Source organism: Trachurus trachurus (genome assembly GCF_905171665.1).
Source record: "Trachurus trachurus genome assembly, chromosome: 22".
NCBI lineage: Eukaryota > Metazoa > Chordata > Actinopteri > Carangiformes > Carangidae > Trachurus > Trachurus trachurus.
This window is the reverse complement of record NC_139907.1, coordinates 12,295,774-12,315,581: the sequence shown is the minus strand read 5'-3', so window position 1 is coordinate 12,315,581 and position 19,808 is coordinate 12,295,774. Positions and strand designations below refer to the sequence as shown.

The following is a 19,808-nucleotide window of genomic DNA, read 5'->3' as shown; positions in this document are numbered from 1 at the left end:
ACACATTGACCAATCTACGCACTCACACATCACTGAATGCTGAGGTAATTTGTAACAGTAGAACAGCTCATAACTGTGGGTAAAAGAAACAAATGACACATGCTAGGATTTACACTACTTTAAAAGGCTATGTTGGGGGACTCAAGTCAAGAAGTTTATCATCAATACCATGCTTGAGATTTGAATGAGTTCTGACATATTATTAACACAGCGTAGGAACACTGCAACTTGAACAAAACCTCTCCAGACGACAAATGAGCACAAAAGTAGTTAGGAAAGATTGTAATGAATTATAGGTATGTATACCTGTCAGCGTTTACAGATATTCAGGCGACTAAAATGGGTAAACTTCCTGAAATGAAGTGGCTAGAGTCTGTTGACACAATGTGAAGCCAGCTGCTTATTCACTCTTTAAACCAAAGGGTATAATTGATGAACTTCTTCTCAGTGGAGGGTCCCAGACTTGTCTTGTTCATTGTTAACGTGCTGGTTAAAGGGATAGTGTTTTATTAGTCAATTGGATAAATTACTAAAATTCTAAAAGTTAATCAAAATAATAATGCTTTAAATTCTACTTGTCTATTACTACATACCTTATTATTATTTTTTTAGGATAACTACTGCCTTTTCATTCACTGCATTTATCCGACAGCTATAGTTGCAGTTTACTCATAGAATTTCATGAATTATTAAAGATTTAACTTCCCGGCATTGTAAAGTTGTTGAAAACTGTAGCAGCACCATCTCCAACAGCCATCAATGCAAAGTCATATCAATGATCAAATAATATGATGTAGGCTATACAACTGAAATGATCCATGCCTTTTTCCCCAGTTGTCCCTCTCCCTTTGCACAATCCTCCTAAACTTCATGTATATTTTGACTGCTTTTGGTATAATGAATAGTAAAACAGACACTTCAGCATGAAATCCACATAAAACTCAGCGTGAAGGCACATCTCTGCACCATGGATCCATACATCCATGCTCTAACTTACACTCACAATGGCTAATGCTTTCAGTTTGCACAAACAGCGCCTCCTGCTGGCGTCTGGAGGAAATGGCATCAGGTGAGAGGTTGAGTTAGCTGCTAAACGACAAGGCGGCTACACACTTTTTGCTGCAGTTTAAATGCAAAGTAAATGCGTCTAAAGAAAGCTAAATTTGCCGCGGCTAACTCGGCTGATATCTCGCGCAAGGCCGTCGATGTGAGGCAACAACGTCTGGTGACGTTTGGTGACGTCAGTTGTTGATAAGCTTCGGTAGTTATCTGACGTTAGCTGTTAGCTGCTAGTTAGCTTGACCAGTTGCTATTATGTCGCAACCGAGTATTTGGACTCAACGGAGCTAACGCAGCTAGCTCATCTCAAACAAACTTTGATTCTGGAGGAGGAAAAAAAAACGCAAAAGGTGGGTATGTTGTCATGTCAACAGTGTAAAGTAACTGGTGCTCGGTGCTTTAGCATCATGGGCAAAAATAACGTCGGCTAACATGTGCTAACGTTACACTTGTGTTGTATGTTAACCTTAGATGTGGCTTCCCGAGATTAGCATTCATGTTGTTGTTTGTGTCAGCCTGGTTGTTTCTGTATTAATATAACATGCACTGCACCGATCGGGTACACCGACAGTAAACAGCTTTGCGCGGGTCATTTTTTGCATAAAGGGTAAACGTTATTTGCCGCCTGCACAACTTTATGGCTGAGTGATGCAAAGTTTTCAAGTTACAGCATAGGAGAGAAAATCGTTTATTAATGTCGGTTTGAGCTGGCCATGATCGATGAAACTGGGTGGATACTCATAACGTTAGGACATGTTGTCTTATCATTAGCCTCGCATGCTGCCATGCAGTCGTATCTCACCGTTATATTTTTAGGGCAGTCACTTATTTGCATGCAAGTAATTATTTACGAAGCAACATGCAAACCGAAGGGATGATTATTGACAGACAGGATGTGGTATGTCTCGTTTTAAGGCCTGTTTGTGTAACGACTTAGTTTAAAGTTAAACTTTGGCTAACCCTTGTCGACTCGGTGGTTAAAGTCCTGCATCTTTCTTTGCTCCACCTGCATAATGGAAAATTAGTGTAGGGTGAATAATTGTAGTATATTAGATACTTCTTGATTAGATTGCATCCGTGAGGCGTGGCCCATTCAGTCATCATTGAATTCATTGACCTAGTAGACTGTGAGGGTGCATGATGCATTCACTGGTAGTGTGCACCTTGACCCCAAACTCACTGCTCAGCCAACTATGGCTTTAGGGGCCACTTCAGACACATGCACTTAGATAATGCAAGAATGTATGTCACACAGTATGTGATCTACTTTTTCACTGATAAAGTGTGTCCAAGCAAATTTCCGTCAATACGATAAGTAGTAATTTGTGACAGTTAAATTAAATCCAACCTTTATTCCCACACTGTACAGCCTACCCCTGACACAATACATATGTTTAGTGATGGGGCCATTCAATAATATTATGCATTCTTCTTCTATGTTAAATATATCATGAAATTCTACCAATGGGAAGTTTGCTTGGACACACTTTATGATACAAAGACTTGTTTAGACTGCATTAATGTCAGTACATATTCTGAAATATTGCAATATGTTGGAATAAGTGACATATTGCAGCATTATTAATGATATAGCGGTACACGGTTGATGTAACATCCAACATAACACTATTTCTGTGCAATCTGAAAAAAGGGTTTATCATTGGTTGGGGGCTCCAAAACATAAAACTACTGTCTGCCACCACCAAAAGCTCTATTGTTACATCACTTGAATCAATACAGTCTCATGTCGTAAAATATTTATCTATATTTTCTTACACTCCTTGGAACTTAGGTTATTTTCATGATTTATTAATTGGTTCACTCTGTTTCTTAATAATTCTTATAGTGCCGCAATTTGTGTATTCAAGCAGAAATATCAAAGGATATCAAATCCTCCAAAGTTTTTAACCAGCTTTAGAAATTGTTCTTATAACACCTATAACAATGTGTTGATTATCAAAAGTAGCTGTGGATTAAGATTAACCTACCAACTGAGGTATTATTGCAGCTTTTGATATGTCAAGAGGATTCAAGAAATTGAATCGGTTTGTGAATGTTGGGTTGCAACAGGTTGGTCAGTTGTTCTGTTCTGGAGGAGATTGTGGTCACTCTCCATGTTGCCAACACCTGAACTTGCAGTTTAATCATCTATTTCATCCCTCCTCTCCCTCCATTCGTCTTTAGCACACACGTACACAAACACACCACTTAAGCACACTGTTTAGCCTAGACATGCTTGACCTCTTCGCTCTGCTTTTCTCTGTTGGGATGTCTGGTCTTGGCTTAAAGCGAGGAATGCGAAACGATTGCCAGAGAATTCAGACTTGGACAATGAGGAGTATGCTGTGCATTGCCTGTGGTGGTGGTGTGTTTGGGGAAGTGCTTTCAGGATCATTACTATGGTGATTAAATAAATGTTAAACCAGCCCAGATGGAGGGGACTAAATCAAACTCACAAGGGGTAGGCCTACTAGCCTCGGAGTTTGAAAACAAAAGCGTTTCTGTGGATGCCTGACATAATGAGCGGTAGGTCCCTCGTGCCCTCGTCAAGCAGGAAACAAACATGTTTATTTGACGTTTTAATGTTCATAATTCCATTCACTTCTCACGGCTCTTCCTCCAGGTGCGTCGTGTCTCTGCGTTGCATGTGTGAATCGGCTTGCTTGATTGTTCCAGCAGCCACCCAAGGGTGTGTGTGTGTGTTTTTTTTTTTTACTGTGTGTGGGGACATAGCCTAATTGTGGCAACTGTGCTGAGCAAGGCTGTTTCCTCACCTCTGTTGTGCCTCACATTTTCCGTTGTTAAAGCCAGTAACCCTTAAACCCTTCTTGCCAGCGTAATCATGCACGCAAACACACTTGCATTTTTTAAATGCACCTTCAGCCACTTTCCCCCTCGCCGCCGTGAGATTTGCTGCGTCATGGTGCCGCAGAGGTTGTCAACGAGTGCGAGATGATAGGTGTGTTGTTGGGGGCAGGTAGTCCGAACCAAAGGCCTGTGCAAACATAATAGTAATTGAGGTGGAAAGGTGTGAACCACAGTTCATATCAGAGAAGAAAACACCTGTTGGAAGAAATGACTCCTTGCAGCATCAGCTCAGACTCTGCGTCAGCAAGGCCAGGGTGTAATTAGATCAAGACTCACTGCACTTCCCCTTTTAACCTTCACCTCTTGTAATCAACTGGTTCTTTATTAGTGAATCACACTTTTCTGAATGTGTATTTAATTTATTTTATATTCATATATACATTACACTAGATCCAGATGTAACTTACATAATAGACGTGGTCACTGTTTTTCAGAGAGTCAGTTCAAGTGTATTTAACTTTGACATTTAATTGACTTGCTCAAGGGCACTTTAACCACTAAGAGATTGTTATTCATCCCTTGCAGCAGAATTTATTGTTGTGCTTTGACTACAATGTATTTGGACTTTGCTCAGTGTCTGTATGGATACTTTTTAAAGGCCCTGCACTAGGGACTATATGGGGTCACCAGAGTCTGTGAACTAATGCACAACAAAGCAGGTGCAATAAGATTAGCAGGACAGTTGGGGAGATGTCAGTCAAGCACACAGTAAGTTACAACACCACAGTCAAGCACACCGCAGTTATGTAGGGATTTTCACCAGACACATATTCCACGCGTGTTACATTACCATTGGAGGCTGGAGTGGTGATGTCACTGAAATGACAAGGCATCCTCACTGCTATGTCCAGATGAGCCCCTTTAAACTGATCGGATATGTCATGGACAATTGAAGGTCCTGTTACTTGGTTTTCAGTTTCAGGAGTATTACAGGATGACTTCACTTCCCTTATAGATCTAATAACCAGGAGTTATTTCTGCTATGTTGCAGCTACTGTTACACAACCTGCTTAAGCAATGTGCTGTCTATTTAAATGTTTTCCATTGACTGTAGTAATTATATCTGTGGCTGTCTGAGTTGGTGTGTATTCTTCTTACTCAAAATCAGTAGTTGCTTCAACATTTTTTTTTATATTGCTTAGTCATGCTTACAGTGTGAATGATAAGTGGTTTACAGGCTTGTAATCAATCATTGGGGTAATGATCTAACTAAGATTGATTATCAGATATCTCTATCACAGCACAGTAAAGTTCATGAGTTCAGTTGTACCTTCATAAGTGTATCATGTAATTTTTAGTTTCACTCCTAATGACGGGGTTGCTGGCACTCAGAGATAGCTGCTATAGTTTTTAGTATTCTTCCACCACAGAAATAAATCCCTCATGGAGGTTTTGTTATATTTTAGGATTTATTTTTAACTTACCAAGCCAAGCAAAAGCCTAGTTTTGATTTAAATGACCACAACTAATTAGAAAAGCTTGTTGTATCGCAAATTAGCATTCTGAGTTAGACTATAACGATACTTGCCAGTATCACAATACTTCCAGGAGTCTTGGCCAATGGGATTGATGAATTTGGATGAAACCCTCTATCCCAGTAGTGCAGAATAATGAATTATTGAAATGGCAATGTGGCCAAGTGTAATGTCAAAATAGCATGAGCTGATGACACCGCTTTATAAACATAAATTGTCACATTGTAGATTTTTTGGAAAATCTAAACATTGAGGAGGAGAGATAGAAGCTATTGCTGGCAAAACGCTAGAGTACAAGTATACATGATATACACTGACACTCACAACACTTAATAAGAAATGTGTACACTTTCATTTACACCTTGATTCTCACCTTGCATTGTGTGAATAAAGATTCATAGCTTTTAGTGGATGTACTTGTGATATTTTATTACCGTGTTTTCTGTCAAAGACGTCAGAAATGTGATTAAAAGTTTACGCCAGTGTACAGACTGTACGCTCAGTAAATCATTTCAAAGCCACAGCCACACTTGATTTAGTGACCGTGCACCCACGATTTGTTACCCACAGTCAGAAAGGTTGTATTTACATTCCACACCAGGAATGTCTGCCCTGGATTTTCCACTGTTTGTGGGAAAATATGTCAGAAGAACAACAGAACAGCAGGCTTTGCTATTGATGAGAGTGTCGATAATCCTGTTTGTTTCATGTTACAGAGTTGCTCCACTTCAGCTCCTTTCCATAGTGGAGATACAAGTCAGGAGTAAATTCCATAAACATCATCAGTTTTTCCTCCTTCTCTTAATACAACAGCTTCAGCTCGGGCCTCGACGGCTTTAGACAGTTTAATTTATCAAGCCGTGACTTATTTTCAGGCTGATCTTGTCTCATTCATCTCTCCACAGATGGCTGTGTCGGTGCGTGGCCTGTACTTCATGATTACCCTGTTTTTGGGTAGTTTCTTTGGAAGCATCTTCATGCTGGGTCCAGTTTTGCCCCTGATGCTGCTGTCTCCCGCCTGGTACCGCTGGATCACCGACCGCATCGTCGCCACCTGGCTCACCCTGCCTGTGGTCTGTACACCAGCCTAGCCCTTTACTTAGCCTATCTGTGTGCGTGCCAGATGGTCTTAAATTACCTGTGTTTAACACGGTCACGATAATCTGCGTCACCGCCGGCGTCTTATTTATGCCTCCCTATTTAATCAGATTTTATTTTTGTCAGAAGTACACTTGGTTTTTCCAGATGCCCTTGAGCTCAATAACGCAGATCTTGTTTACAGTGACCCCCAACAACTGATTGCGTTATTTATTTATTTATTTATTTTTGTCTGACTCTTTTCTCTCTCTCTCTCTCTCTCTCTTAAATTTCCCTCACCACCTTTCCTCTTCCCAGTCCCTCCTCTCTCCCTCTACATCCATTTTTAAATTCTCATTCTTTTCTCCCCTTGATCACGCACCTCCCGACTTATATCCTCAATCTCTCACCCTCGCTATTCTTTCCATCCCGTCTCTTGCACTTTGTCTCTTATCCTCCATCCATCCCCACATCTCTCCTCTCTGTAGTCCTTGCTGGAGCTGGTGTTTGGGGTGAAGGTGGTAATAACAGGTGATGGGTTCATCCCCGGGGAGCGCAGTGTGATCATCATGAACCACCGTACGCGCCTGGACTGGATGTTCCTTTGGTGTTGCCTGCTCAGGTACAGCTACCTTCGTCTGGAGAAGATCTGCCTCAAGGCGGCCCTCAAGAATGTGCCTGGCTTCGGTGGGTACTATACAGGAGGTGGCGTACCTGTACACTCTGTCAAACTTGCACACCTCTGCATACTAAGGTGCTTGGCGCAGCTGTTCCTCAAAAGCATTAGTGCAAAGCAGAGTACTTTTTTAAGAGCAGGAGGAGGATTTCCAGAGGCAGATTATTGCAGAACATAGGTACGCTAATGCAAAAGGCCCAGTCGCAGGTCTCATGAGGACGTCTCCTGAGAAACTTTTTTTTTCCTGACTGCTTTGAAAACTCTTGCAGAATCAATTGCACATGAGAAAGTAATCGATTACACATGTGAAGACTTTGAATGTATTTTCCAGGCTGGGCGATGCAGATGGCCTGCTTTGTCTTTATCCAGCGCCGTTGGGAGAGTGACAAGAAACACTTGGAGAACATGCTGGACTACTTCTGTGACATCAGAGAGCCTCTGCAGCTGCTGCTGTTCCCAGAGGGCACAGACCTCACCGGTGAGAAGTAAAGAAGGCATCACTCCATCCACGGAGAAAACAATTCGCCCACATATCAGTTGTTTGCAGAATGCATTGCCCACCGACCGGTTTCTCCGGCTCGGTATGACCCTACACCTGTCTGACGACTTTGCGCTGACACTGTTACGCAAACACAATTTCAAAGTGATAAGGCGTAGCCAAATCACAGTCATTTGTGCAAGAATGCTCTGATCTCTCAATCCAAGCGATGGTGACACCAGTGTCCAAAGCTCTTTCGGATCACAATTAAGCCAATCAAAGAGTAGCTGTTCTCAGAGAGGCTTAACTTCTCTTTACATATTATGATGTCATGGTGGGGGTCCAGGGTAGTTACATCATAATTGGCCTGAAGCTTTAGGGCATTAAAAACCCTTTCACTATAGATATTGTGTGTGTTTGCGTGCACACACGTCTGCATTTAATCCTCTTAAACCCTCGCAGCCTAATTTGACGCAAGAAACAAGGAATGTGTACTGTACGTTGTAATGTCTTATATGGAACTTATCCTGCTCCCTTATTTACTCCCTTATTCAAGAAACACACACGCATGCCTCCATGTACAGGATCAGGTTCTGTGTGCGCTTAAGACCCTTTTGAAATGAATCCCTTCTGAGGCTTGTGTGCATTGACTGGGAGGTTGTATAATAATCACAACTTAGAGGTCCGTCCATGGTTCTGTGCAACTGCCAAGTCTGTCCGAAGGAGCTCCTTGTTGCATAACGTGACTGATGAGTCATGATGTAGTTTACACGTTCCTGAGGAATTAGTCGGTTAATAAACACTCATCTTTCCTGTGTTTATGTGCTCCTGTGGTTTATACAAAATGTGTAAGCGTTTGTCACAGGAGGATGTATTTCATAAATGTAGTCATATCCCGTAACCAACGTGGTGGTTGTTGTTGTTATCATTATCGTTACTACTGTTGGTTAGGGTTGGGTCATGTTAGTGTTATTTTTGCTACATTTCTAACATCATCTCTAATAGTTAATTTGGTGACTGTAGCAACCAGGCATTTCACTGCTGAATCTCTGTCTTCTGCAGAAAATACAAGAGCGAGGAGTGATACCTTTGCTGCTCAGAACAACCTGCCAAAATTGGAGTACGTGCTCCATCCCCGAACCACTGGATTCACCTTTATTGTGGACAGACTACGTAAAGGTGAGCTGTTTCTCAAATCATCAAATGTCTATATTAACCAAAACAATGGTCCACAAAATCTGCTGAAGATGTTATTGGTTGGCAGTCAAAAAGGCAGATACGTCTATGTGCTCATTATTCTCTAATAATTAGTATGATTTGGTTGTGAGTAGGACACAAAGCCCGTCATCATTAAGAAAGTGTTTTATCAGCGTAACCGAGTGACAGTTAAAAGCCAACATAATGCCTGTAGTTTTTCCACTGATACTGTTTGTAGAAGAGGGATCATGGCTGCTATTTTTCCCCGTGTCAGACGTATGTTTCATCCTACTGCCAGCCATTACAGCACCCTTCAGATTCTCAGGTTTCCCTATGAGCTAATTCTGGCAGCCCTCCAGAGCTTCTTAAATACCACCTCTGGCCCTGTTGTCTCTAAGCCCACCGGTCCAGGATGCTGAGCATGGCACTAACTCTTCCAAGCAGGTGTTGTGAATCAGTGTGATGTCATCAGTCTTAACTAATTCTCCCCTCTCTGCACCACTGACAGACATGCTGTGCATGTTGCCTTTTGTCCAAGTCCACGGTGCCCCTCTGAGCTCTATTTTTACCGTCATGGAGCTGAGCTGTGCAGGAGCAGGCGCTGGCAGGTGTCATCCTGTCCACTTGATACCTCATTGAATTCTCCCCGTGTGTTGTAAGGGCACTGTGGTTAACTGAGGATGGTATAGAGCTCATATTATAGTTTTGAAGGCAGAGAGGGGATGAAGCCCTAAGGCCCTGGATAATTAGAGATACGTGTGTATTTGACTTAAGAGCTGTGCTTTTTAGGTGTGATTCACCGTGTGATTAACCGGTGTGGTTGTGGAAATAATTAGCGTGTTGTGTCATGTCTGGAACTGCACACTTGGTTTAGAGTAAGTTGAGGAAACCTGTTGTTTTGTTGAATTTTGATATCCTGATTGAGTATTATGCATTTTTTAAGTTGGTAGTTATGGAGTCTAAATTAGCTTCTACTTTTCCAAACTAGATTGTATTGTGTCTTTTGATGACTCACGAATTGTGTCCTTTCTATAGGAGACAACCTTGATGCCGTCCATGACATCACAGTGGCCTATCCCAAGAACATCCCTCAAACAGAACGCCATCTCATCATGGGGCTTTTCCCCCGTGAGATCCACTTTCACGTCCGCCGCTACCCAGTGGCTTCGCTACCCTCCTCATCCTCAGACCTCGAGTCCTGGTGCCGAGAACGCTGGGCTGAGAAGGAGATCCGTCTCCGTGACTTCTACTCAGGTCAGCCCCGCGGCTTCGACAGGGACGGCGTTGCACGAGTGCCACCTTGCAAGTCAGAGCTGCGAGTGGCTCTGATCAAAGCCGCCTCGCTCCTCTACTGGAGCGTCTTCATTGCGTTTTGCTTCACCGGCCTGTGGATGTGGCCGTCATTCAGGCTTTATTTCCTGGTCATGGTCGGAGTGTTTATGGCCCAGCAGAAGCTGGTCGGAGGGCTGGAGCTGCTGGAGCTGTCCTGCCATCGATACTGGAAGTCCATGGCTGCCGACGTGGGAGAGAAGAACAAGGTGCTGGATGGGAAGATGCAGTGAAGGAGAAGAGACGGCTCACGGGACAATGACATATTTCCACCTGTTCTCAGCAAGGACAGTGAGGATTGCGTTGTCTTTGGCCTGCTCAGTCCAGAGGGCTGGAGGATCCCTCAGAGGGACCCAGTGCTCCATGCCTTAGAAAGGGAGTAGTAAATGCACCTCCTATGCATGGCTTCAGCGGAGAGAGCTTACCTTTCTGTTGAAGAAGAAATGTTATGTGCATTTATATCTGTGTTGGGTTCCAGGAATTCATCGTACATTTACGTGTCAACTGCCCTGTGTTTCTCTTTGTGTTTAATCACTGTTAATTAGCTTGCTTCTGTTTTATGTTGTCGGTGGTAGGGTCGTTTGTTGAGATCATCACTGTGGACATGTGTCATGAAACAATACTGTTGGTATTTTTTTTTATACTGTAGCCATGTCCTTGAATTTGGTTTTATTGTATGTTACGTTGCCCTTTGTTTTATATCAGTGTCATAAATTATGGAGCAGAGCCATAGTACAGACCACCTGTACATATGATGACTTGACTCTAACCAGTTTTCAAATCAGCACTGTAGTTAGCTGGATAATTTTAGTTGGCTGGGTTGGACAAATGGAATTAGTTTAATGAATCAGTTTCCATTAATATTCTCCAGCAAGGAAAAGAAAAGACAAATATAATTCCAAGAGAATTATTGAGGAGTATACAGGTATATGTACCACTGTTTACCTTTAATGGGTATAATTACCCTTTTATACAAACCGGGGAACAAACTTTCCCACTTAGTCCTTTTGAGATAACTTGTGCGATGCTGTTTATTACTGTAAACATACATTATGTTATTCTGCTTGTTTGCTCAAGTAGCTTTTGCACATAAAAGCCAAAGGTGAGAAAAGCAGACGTGATGTAAAATAGGGTAACCAACCAAAACCGAATGTAGTCCGTCTTGTCAGGAAAGGGGCAGCTTCACCAACCATAACCGAGGTTTCTCTGCAGCTACGTGGAGACGACACTCGTAATCATCAACTCATCAAGGTCAAAGATCTTCTCTTTGGATAACTGTAGAAGCAGATGAGCTTTGTGCCCTTTATGGCAATGAAGGGATGCCTCGCAGAGAGGCAGGATGTGGGTGGTGCAGAGGTGGAAGAATGTCCTGTTGGGACAACATTACCCTTCGATGTGCAGGGTGGCACAGAGGCCCAGACTTGGAGTGGAAAACTGGCGCTGGACTCGACCTAATCCAAAAAAGCCCTGTAATGCCCACCTCTGCCTGTGTCACTCTAGAGGACTGGCATTGATGCGCCTGCTAAACTCAATTAGCAAGTGACAGCTGAGAAAGCTTCTCCAATTGTGCCAAAAAAGGACAGAAATGGAAACGAGATTGGAGTGGCGCTTCATTCAGCCGCTCTTTTAGTCACCGTCTCTCTTCACCACTGAGCTCAATGCCATTTCAAACCAACAAGTTAATTCTGGGAGTCAGGGAATATTTGTGTCTTTTGGACAATCTCTAGCAGTTTCAGTAACACTGTGCAGTGCGTGATCTAGCTGTCCACCTCAAACCCCGTTCTGTGAGATAAATGTCTTTCATGGTCAACTACACGGTAGTAAGGTGGCTGTAGCATTTTTCTTGTTTATACGAATCTGCAGCTCCTGTAGTTAAAAGTGTAGAAGGGGCTGTTTCCTGTCACTGTGATCAGCTGTGTTAACAATCTTATCATCAGCATGTTGTAGTTTACAAAACCTGATAACTATCTCCATTTTCCTCAATCAAATCCCCATCGGAAACCCCTGAACCAGCTACAATCTCCATGTTTTACTTGTTCAGTCGTGCTGTTTTTCTGTTGCTCATTTTACAATCACTTGCCGATGCTGGACCTCTTAAAAGTCACTGTCCTCAGGTAAACACAGTGGACACTGTTACAAGTCAGTCTCTTAAAGGAAGAAATATATATCTGAATAAATATACTATATCAACTCCGTCATGTTTCCAGATGTTGTTCTTTCAAGACGAATGGTTGAATGACCTCTTTGCCCTTTGGAGGTAAAGGTTTTCATTAGACTTGACGGTGTCATCATCGGTTTGAAATGTTACTCACCCGATGCGAGTGTGACGTTATTCCATTACATAGGAGACGTGACGGGTTTTTCTTGTTTGATTTCATTCATCATTCCACTCACGTACCGTAGAGCAACACCCCCGTTACTTCGTGATATGTTTTCACACTGACATTTTTAGTTGCTGCAGGGCGTCTTGTGCGTTGTCTCGGCAGTGCTTTAATCTAAAATGCACTGTAACAATCAGCACACTGCAGTGAATGAGTCAACAAGACCTTCAATGCTCGTGTTACACAACACTGAGGCTATAGTTTGCCTTGTCTGTTTTGTACACACACACACACACACACACACACACACACACACACACACACACACACACACATACGTTCTCGTCTACCATAGACAACTAAAAAGGTCAGGAGCTTTGAAGGTGAAGTGCAGTCGCCATAGTAACTAATGTTGACTCCCCTGTCTCCTAGCAACCGGATGTGGAGTGATGTCAATGGAAAGCATGCTATTTTCTCCTGCTGACAGAATGATGTCACTCCTTTGTGTGTGTGTGTGAGAGAGGGAGAGAGAAAGAGAGAGATGGAGTGGTGGAAAGAAGTTTATTTCTATATTCTATATCACTTCACTCCTGAGGGGATAGAGAGAGGGGGGGGGTGATGCTGCTGACATCCCGCGGAATAAAAGAAAGACAAAAGGCAAGGATAAACTAAAATAACTGTCCTGGGATGATGAATCATGGGCCAATTAAGGGTGCAATTATACTCCCTGTTCTTTTTTTGCCCCCCCCCCCCCTCTCAAATCATCTTCTGGGTATGAATTTAACTTCAAATTTGTCCTGATAGGCTTGTGACAGTGGGTGGATGGAAGATGGATGATACACACAGACTCTGTATGAGACACAGGAGAGCATCAATTCACTAGTGCGTCTTTTTTTCTCCCCACTCATTATTAGATTTTCCTACAACACTGACGGTCTCAGTAACAGAGTGTAAAGGAGCCTGAGGTTAAAGTCTTTAGTGAACCTCAGTGTTGTCCCAGGTCCTGCCTTAAAGCACTGTAGGAGTCTCTAAGGGCTAGTGGAAGAAATAGCTCTTGCTGTGAACACACATACACACACATCTCACATAAAGACTATGTCACATTTAGATTTGCGCCATGTCTTTTCCAATTGCATGCATGCAGACTAATAGGATCAACAAGGCGGTGTAATTATCCTTATCTAGCCAGATGGCTTTTTCAATAAAGACAGCAGACAATCCTGAGGTTACGCAGGGACAAAGTCAAAGACGACCATGAATTATAAAGCAGCACAGTCAGTTCTCTGGAGATGGAGCCTCCTTTTTGCCTCTAGTCATGTCCAGCATTTAAATGGCAATAGGTATACTCATAAAAACATCAGTCCTCTCAATCCATTAATGCTTTAGATGCCCTTAGAAGAAAAGGAGAAAACAAAAACAACTGCAGTGGATACAAAAATAGACCAGAACAGTTTGTTGTGTTCATCGACCTTAATTAATATTTGTGTCGGGTGAAGTTTAGTGCTGCTGTGTGTTCAGTGCAGGACACCTCCAGGAGCGGCCGCAGGAAAGCAGACCTGTTGTTGATTCCACCACAGTGACACAGACTCGCACAGATATACCAACAAGGAAGCCCTCCAATGGGATCAGAGCTATAAATAACTCTACAGCAGCACTGCAACATTAGTGGGTGGATTAGGGCTGAATCGTCACTGCCTATTTATAAACCAAAATGCAGTCAAACCTCTGCATCGTGGATGATTCACAGTGAGTGCTGGATAGGTGGGATGAAACAGGATTTAGAGTGTGGATGTGGTATGCTGCTGGTCACAAATGTTTGCTTTTTTTTTTCCCTTCACATTTTCTCTCCTGACAGCTCATTCAGCGTTTGCCTATTTTGGGCATATATTTGACTTTAAATAATTCAGAGGATTTCATTCATTTTCTCTGTTCCAGGGAGTGACATGGTGTATTTCTAGCCTGCAGTGAAGCTCCACAGACCATGCCAAGCAGGCTCATGTCATAGGAGACTCATCCTGTTACTCAGCGTGCTGCTGACACCTAGAGGACGTTATCCTCCCTTCTTCCTGCACGAACATCTCAATATCCAAATACTGATCTTATTTGCCTTGAGTCACCATAACTGGAAAACAAAGAAAATATCTTATTATCCTTTTAGAGAAGAAAAAATATATAATATGGCATGTGTTCAAACACTTCTTCTTGATAAAAATGACATACAAAGCTACAAAACAAGCACAATCACCACTGAATTATTTAACCCAGCAAGACTATATCTTTATTTAGAAATCACATCAGAGAAAATCTTTCCGTGACCAATACAAGAAAACATTTTATTCAAACCTCCATTCAGGAAATATACAATAAAATAAATGTCAAAAGTCAATAAAATAACAATAATAATAGAGAAAAGCAAATAATAAAAACAGTTGGCCTATCAATAAAATGCTAAAAGTGAACAATATATGATAACTATATTCTGTCATGGCCATTGACAATACACTGCACTGACCTGGGAATATGGATGGTGTCAGTGTCCTGAATATATTAAAATTATTATTATTATTTTTTTTAGAAATGACAACTTGCATGTTTGTCTCACATGACCTTGTGAAGGCACGCAAAAACATTGACAGCGTTGCTTGTGAAGGCTGGACCATTCTGGTAACGCCTGCAGGCATCATTCACCCGCTGAAATGGCACAATGTTACACCAGGGCCATGAATCTGGGCAACAACCCAATCCAAAAATAACCTCAAATGTTATGAAAACTGAGATTTTGCTTTTCTTTTTTCTTTTAAACATTTTTTACATTTTGAAATCTTCACTGACGATATAAAATAATGGCTCTGGCTTAGTCAGAGTCAGCCTTGACTTTGAAGACATATTACTCAATCAAAGCTTGTTCGGCTTTGCATCGTAATGAACAAGTCATCTTATGACCAAATGTGCACTAAACCCAGGATTATAGAGAGAGAAAGGGTCACTATCTCAGGAGTTGTTTGACCCTCGGGGTCAGCCTCAGCATTCAACTACTGGAATGAATTTACATGTAAAACAATTCAAAAAATCAGATTCAAGCTTGACTGAAACATATTTTTTGGTTTGTTGTCCTTTTCCAACATTGTGCTGCGTTATAAAAAATGACTGTTTGCTGTATCTGTTTTGCTGTGGTTGAAGTTACTCCTTCGGGGGCTCTGTTAGTTTGTCACCCAGCTCATTTTGAATGCTTGTATTGACCCATCCTCTCATAATCCTGTCCTTAAGCCAGCAGGCAGCCAGAGAATGTCTCCATCATGCCTCAGACACATTCCTCCTCTGTCACATGGCTGGAAGGTACATGCTCCTGATAGATCACCGAAGTGACATGTTGCTCTTCACACGGCACACACACACAGGCACACGATCCATGGTATCAGATGCAGATTGGTAGAACTCAATAAAAGAGTAGTTCTACGATTTTCTTCTGTACAGGAGCTTGCTTCCATACTATGAACTGCAAGAATGGGACATTAAAGCCACCCTCTGTACATTTAAAAAAAAAAAAAAGTCATGTCAATCAAAATAAATGTGAGCCAGATCTAAAGAAAGCTTCTACTATCATCATCATCGTCATCATCATCATCAAACACAACAATGAATACTTAAAATATGACATCAATCTGTGCAGTTCTTACGGTATCATTTGGATGAGAGCAGAGAGTTGAAACACAACTACATTCATTACACTTCTAGCAAATAAACAGTAACTGGTACAGAAATAACAACTATTATTGTCTTAATTGTGTCCAGGGCTTACGACATGACAAAATACATCGAGACCAAGTTCACAACACAGAAGCACAAGCCCCAAGAAAGAAACATGTAGAGTGACGCTTCCACCGGTTCACTTGACACTGCAGTGTAGACTGGGCTGGTTGCTTTGCCCATGTGTGGATAATGAACAGACTCAACTCTACTGCCTCCAGTTATCTAAATAAACAAAACAACCAGGTGCTTTTTTCTTTCTTTTTTTTAAAATGTGATTGACCATGTCTATTATCATGCATGTATTTAACTACCATACAAAAATGTGTGGAGCATGCCGTGTGTAGTGGTGATGAAAACTGTGTGTGACCGTGCATGAACACTTAAACACGTGAAGTTACAACTCCTAACATTGTAACAGTGTCCCCAGCTGTTCTGGGGAAGGGAAAAGAAGGAGGTGGGGGTGGGAGTTGGAGGGCTGTACCCTGTGGTGACACATATATCAGGGAGTATTTTAGGGGGAAGGCTATTCAGCAGGAATAGATCCAGCAAACCAATCTTCTAATCAGCAGAGGCCAGAGACAGGGTGGGGGTGTGTGTGGCGACGTGAAGGCAGAGCTTCACCAACCACTGAGTCTGCAGGTGGTTTGTGTGCAGCACAGAGGCAAAAGGGATAAAGGAGAGGGAAAGGAGGACACAGGAGTGAGCCTTCCCACATGAATTAATCCAATGTTACGGGCTCATGAGTTGTCTGAAGGGACATGCTCCTCAAAGCCCTCACTCTCCCTAACCAGCGCCCTCTCCAGGATGACGCGTCCCTCCTTGTAGCGCTGACTGTCCTCGGTGGCAAACTCATAGATCCAGCCCAGCTTGCTGTTGCAGTTCTTGCAGCTGACGTCTCTCACCATGTGTCTGCCGGTGAGCATCACTCTGTCCTGAACCTCGCTGTACTGCAGGTTCACCACCTGCACAGTTGAGACAAGCATGCACACGTTTTAAAGCAGGGAATGAGATACTGAATTTGTGTATCCTATCTTGATTTAGGAGACCACACCCCTCTCTTGCTTCTGTGGCTTTCTACCGTACCTTATTGAAGAGGAAAGCTCTGCCTGTGGCTCCAGTGAAACGTGTTGAGATGAGCTCCGACCGATTAGTCAGGATGGTGTCACAGTTGGCACAGGAGAAGAGGCGTGTTCCACCAATGTGGTCCAAGAAGATTCGTCCCATTGTCAAATCTCTCTCTGGGAGTGACTCAACTACGGCTAATGTAGGAGAAAACAGGACAGACAAACTATTTATTACTGCAAGTGAACTAAAAGCAGAACTCAAAAGTAAACTATGGAAAAGCAATAGACAACACTATACCCTAGAGCTGTACGATGACAGTACACAGCCGTGGGAGATTTTGCTAAACCTGTTTGAGGTTTTTGTGGGCAATGCTGTACATGTGCAGGATTGTTTAATTGTGACTGTTTCACGCTGTACTATTTTATCTGTGAAGACTTTTCAGTCATTAGGATGCAAGAGGTGCTGCTTGGTTCCTTTCTTTTGTACTTTTGTACATTACAGGTACATTTGTATGTATATTTACATCAAAATGAAGTAGCTTGATACATCAAAACATTTGATAGCCAATTGCCAAACCTGATATTCTCGTTTTTTGTTTTTTTTTATCAGTTTTTTTATCAGTCTCCCAAATTGATTTTCCAAAAACAAAGTTTCAATCATGATGAATAACAACATTGCCATAGCCTATATAAAACTACATACGCACATGCAATACTTCATCTGTATTACTCCTTACTTACAAAAATACCATTGATATGGAGAATCTGGACATATTTTAGTAACTTTTGATTCTATTTTTCAAGTAAAAGTCCTGTTTTGCACTCAAATATTGTACAGGCTGATTCTTCAGCATTGTTCCTGTCTTACAAATGACATTTTATCAGTGAATAGTGATGTTACACATGATTTCATGGCTGTTTTAGTCGTTTTAATGTTATTATTTAGGAACTGATAAAGAGTTTGCCACAAATGCAGCAGTATTTTAAATGTCAAGCAGTCCAATTTGCACAATACCGCAATTTTGAAGTTTTATCTCAATAAAACAAACACTGTGAGCTCAGGTTGGTATTTCCTGACTTGTATTCTGGGGTGTTGTTGTTACCTGTCGCTGCCACAGCTGCTCTGATTGCAACCAGTAGGCCTACTTTGTTTCTAGTGTCTGGTGGTTTGTCCTTAGTGCTGTTGAATAGACAGCAGCTTTGAATGGTGCTTAAAATAAAAAAGCCATTGTGACGAATACAGTCTGTTTTTGAAAAAAGGCTAGCGCTTTCTGATTCCGAATGATACAAAGCAACACATTAGCTGGATTTAATTGTGGTTCGCTGTAATTTGGCAGAGTGTCGTCGCTCTGACTTGTGTGTAAGAAGAAAAGAGGAAGCTAACGTCAGGTTAGCCGCCGAGCTAACAGCGATAATGACAACTGGCTAGGAAGAGGAGAACAACAACACAACGGGACAGTTCAGCTCTGCTCCGACTGACGGCTTCCTACCGTCTCACTGTCGTTCAAGTGGCACGAAATGTCTCCACCAGCGACGATGTCACCGATATTAGAGGGATATTTTAGACACGCATCTGTTGTTTTGTGCCCGTTGCCGTCGTCGTCGTCGTCGTGGCTTTGTTGTTCTTTTTCAGCTGTTCCTGTCTGCGCTGCTGTGGCTCACACCGACTGTCAACATCCGGTCCAGGCGATGCGTCCCAGCGCCACCAGGGGTCAGCAGAGCCGAGCTAAACCGGGCTAAAGAATATAGATAAAGTTTATAAAGATACACCAACTAACTATGAGTATCTTTGATGGCAGGTAAGGTGATCAGCCCTCAGCTCCACTTGTTACCTTACATTACACATCCTCCTGACTACTAATGATACAAAACACAATAGGAGCACATAGCCTATCATGATAAGAAAATAAGATCTTCTTCGACAGATCTTGTGGACTCAAGCATCAATGTTGACCTTAGTTAACCTAAATGGGACCTTACCCACACACCCATCAATCCAAATGTAGGCCTATTGCCTTTCCAGCTCTACCACAGTACCACCTTATCACACATTAGGCTAAATGGTCATTTAAATGTCCTGCATTGTGTAGGACAGCACAATTAATCCCTTGTCCCATGTCACACATATTGAAATGCCTCCCACATTTTGATTAGCTCATGGTTTGTTTTCTTTTCTTATTTTTTTAATTAGCTCTTTCTGGACACCATGACTGCAAGACTTTTTATGTAATCTCACTAACTCTTTGTCTGTGTCTTTTTGCAATGTTGAGCGTGTTTTGTATTGATTCAGTAAGGGACAGTGCATTTTATTTTTCAATATGAGATGAACGTTCTGGTATTATACAGGACGGCTGGCAAGTGGCAAGCCAAGAAGCTGGCTAGCCCAGCCTGTAAAGGTAGCAAGCTCTTAATGTTAATGTCTCACCATTCTTTGGGAAAAAAATTTAGCCTATGGTTTGGCATTTTCTGTTGTTTCAGCTTCACTAGCTATAGCCTACCTGTCTGTGTTGCATT

At 42.2% G+C, this 19,808-nt stretch overlaps 2 protein-coding genes across 3 annotated transcripts; one reads left to right on the top strand and one right to left on the bottom strand.

The window, feature by feature from the left end:
• The first annotated feature begins 1,077 nt into the window (after positions 1–1,077).
• On the top strand, positions 1,078–10,603 carry lclat1 (lysocardiolipin acyltransferase 1). Of its 2 annotated transcripts, none has more exons than XM_083998150.1 (6): positions 1,078–1,409; positions 6,308–6,475; positions 6,968–7,166; positions 7,487–7,633; positions 8,696–8,812; positions 9,866–10,603. In XM_083998150.1, the coding sequence occupies exons 2-6, from the start codon at positions 6,308–6,310 to the stop codon at positions 10,390–10,392; spliced, it is 1,158 nt and encodes a 385-aa protein (XP_083854276.1). In that variant the 5' UTR covers positions 1,078–1,409; the 3' UTR covers positions 10,393–10,603. The 2 variants fall into 2 exon arrangements, with proteins under 2 accessions (XP_083854276.1, XP_083854277.1); XM_083998151.1 differs by having other exon boundaries at positions 1,078–1,413.
• A 4,148-nt stretch (positions 10,604–14,751) lies between these two features.
• LOC311006060 (protein yippee-like 5) lies at positions 14,752–18,945 on the bottom strand. The gene is made up of 3 exons (XM_083998706.1): positions 18,785–18,945; positions 17,314–17,489; positions 14,752–17,192 (listed from the first exon to the last, which is right to left on the bottom strand). The coding sequence occupies exons 2-3, from the start codon at positions 17,452–17,454 to the stop codon at positions 16,968–16,970; spliced, it is 366 nt and encodes a 121-aa protein (XP_083854832.1). The 5' UTR covers positions 17,455–17,489; positions 18,785–18,945; the 3' UTR covers positions 14,752–16,967.
• Between the last annotated feature and the right edge of the window lie 863 nt (positions 18,946–19,808).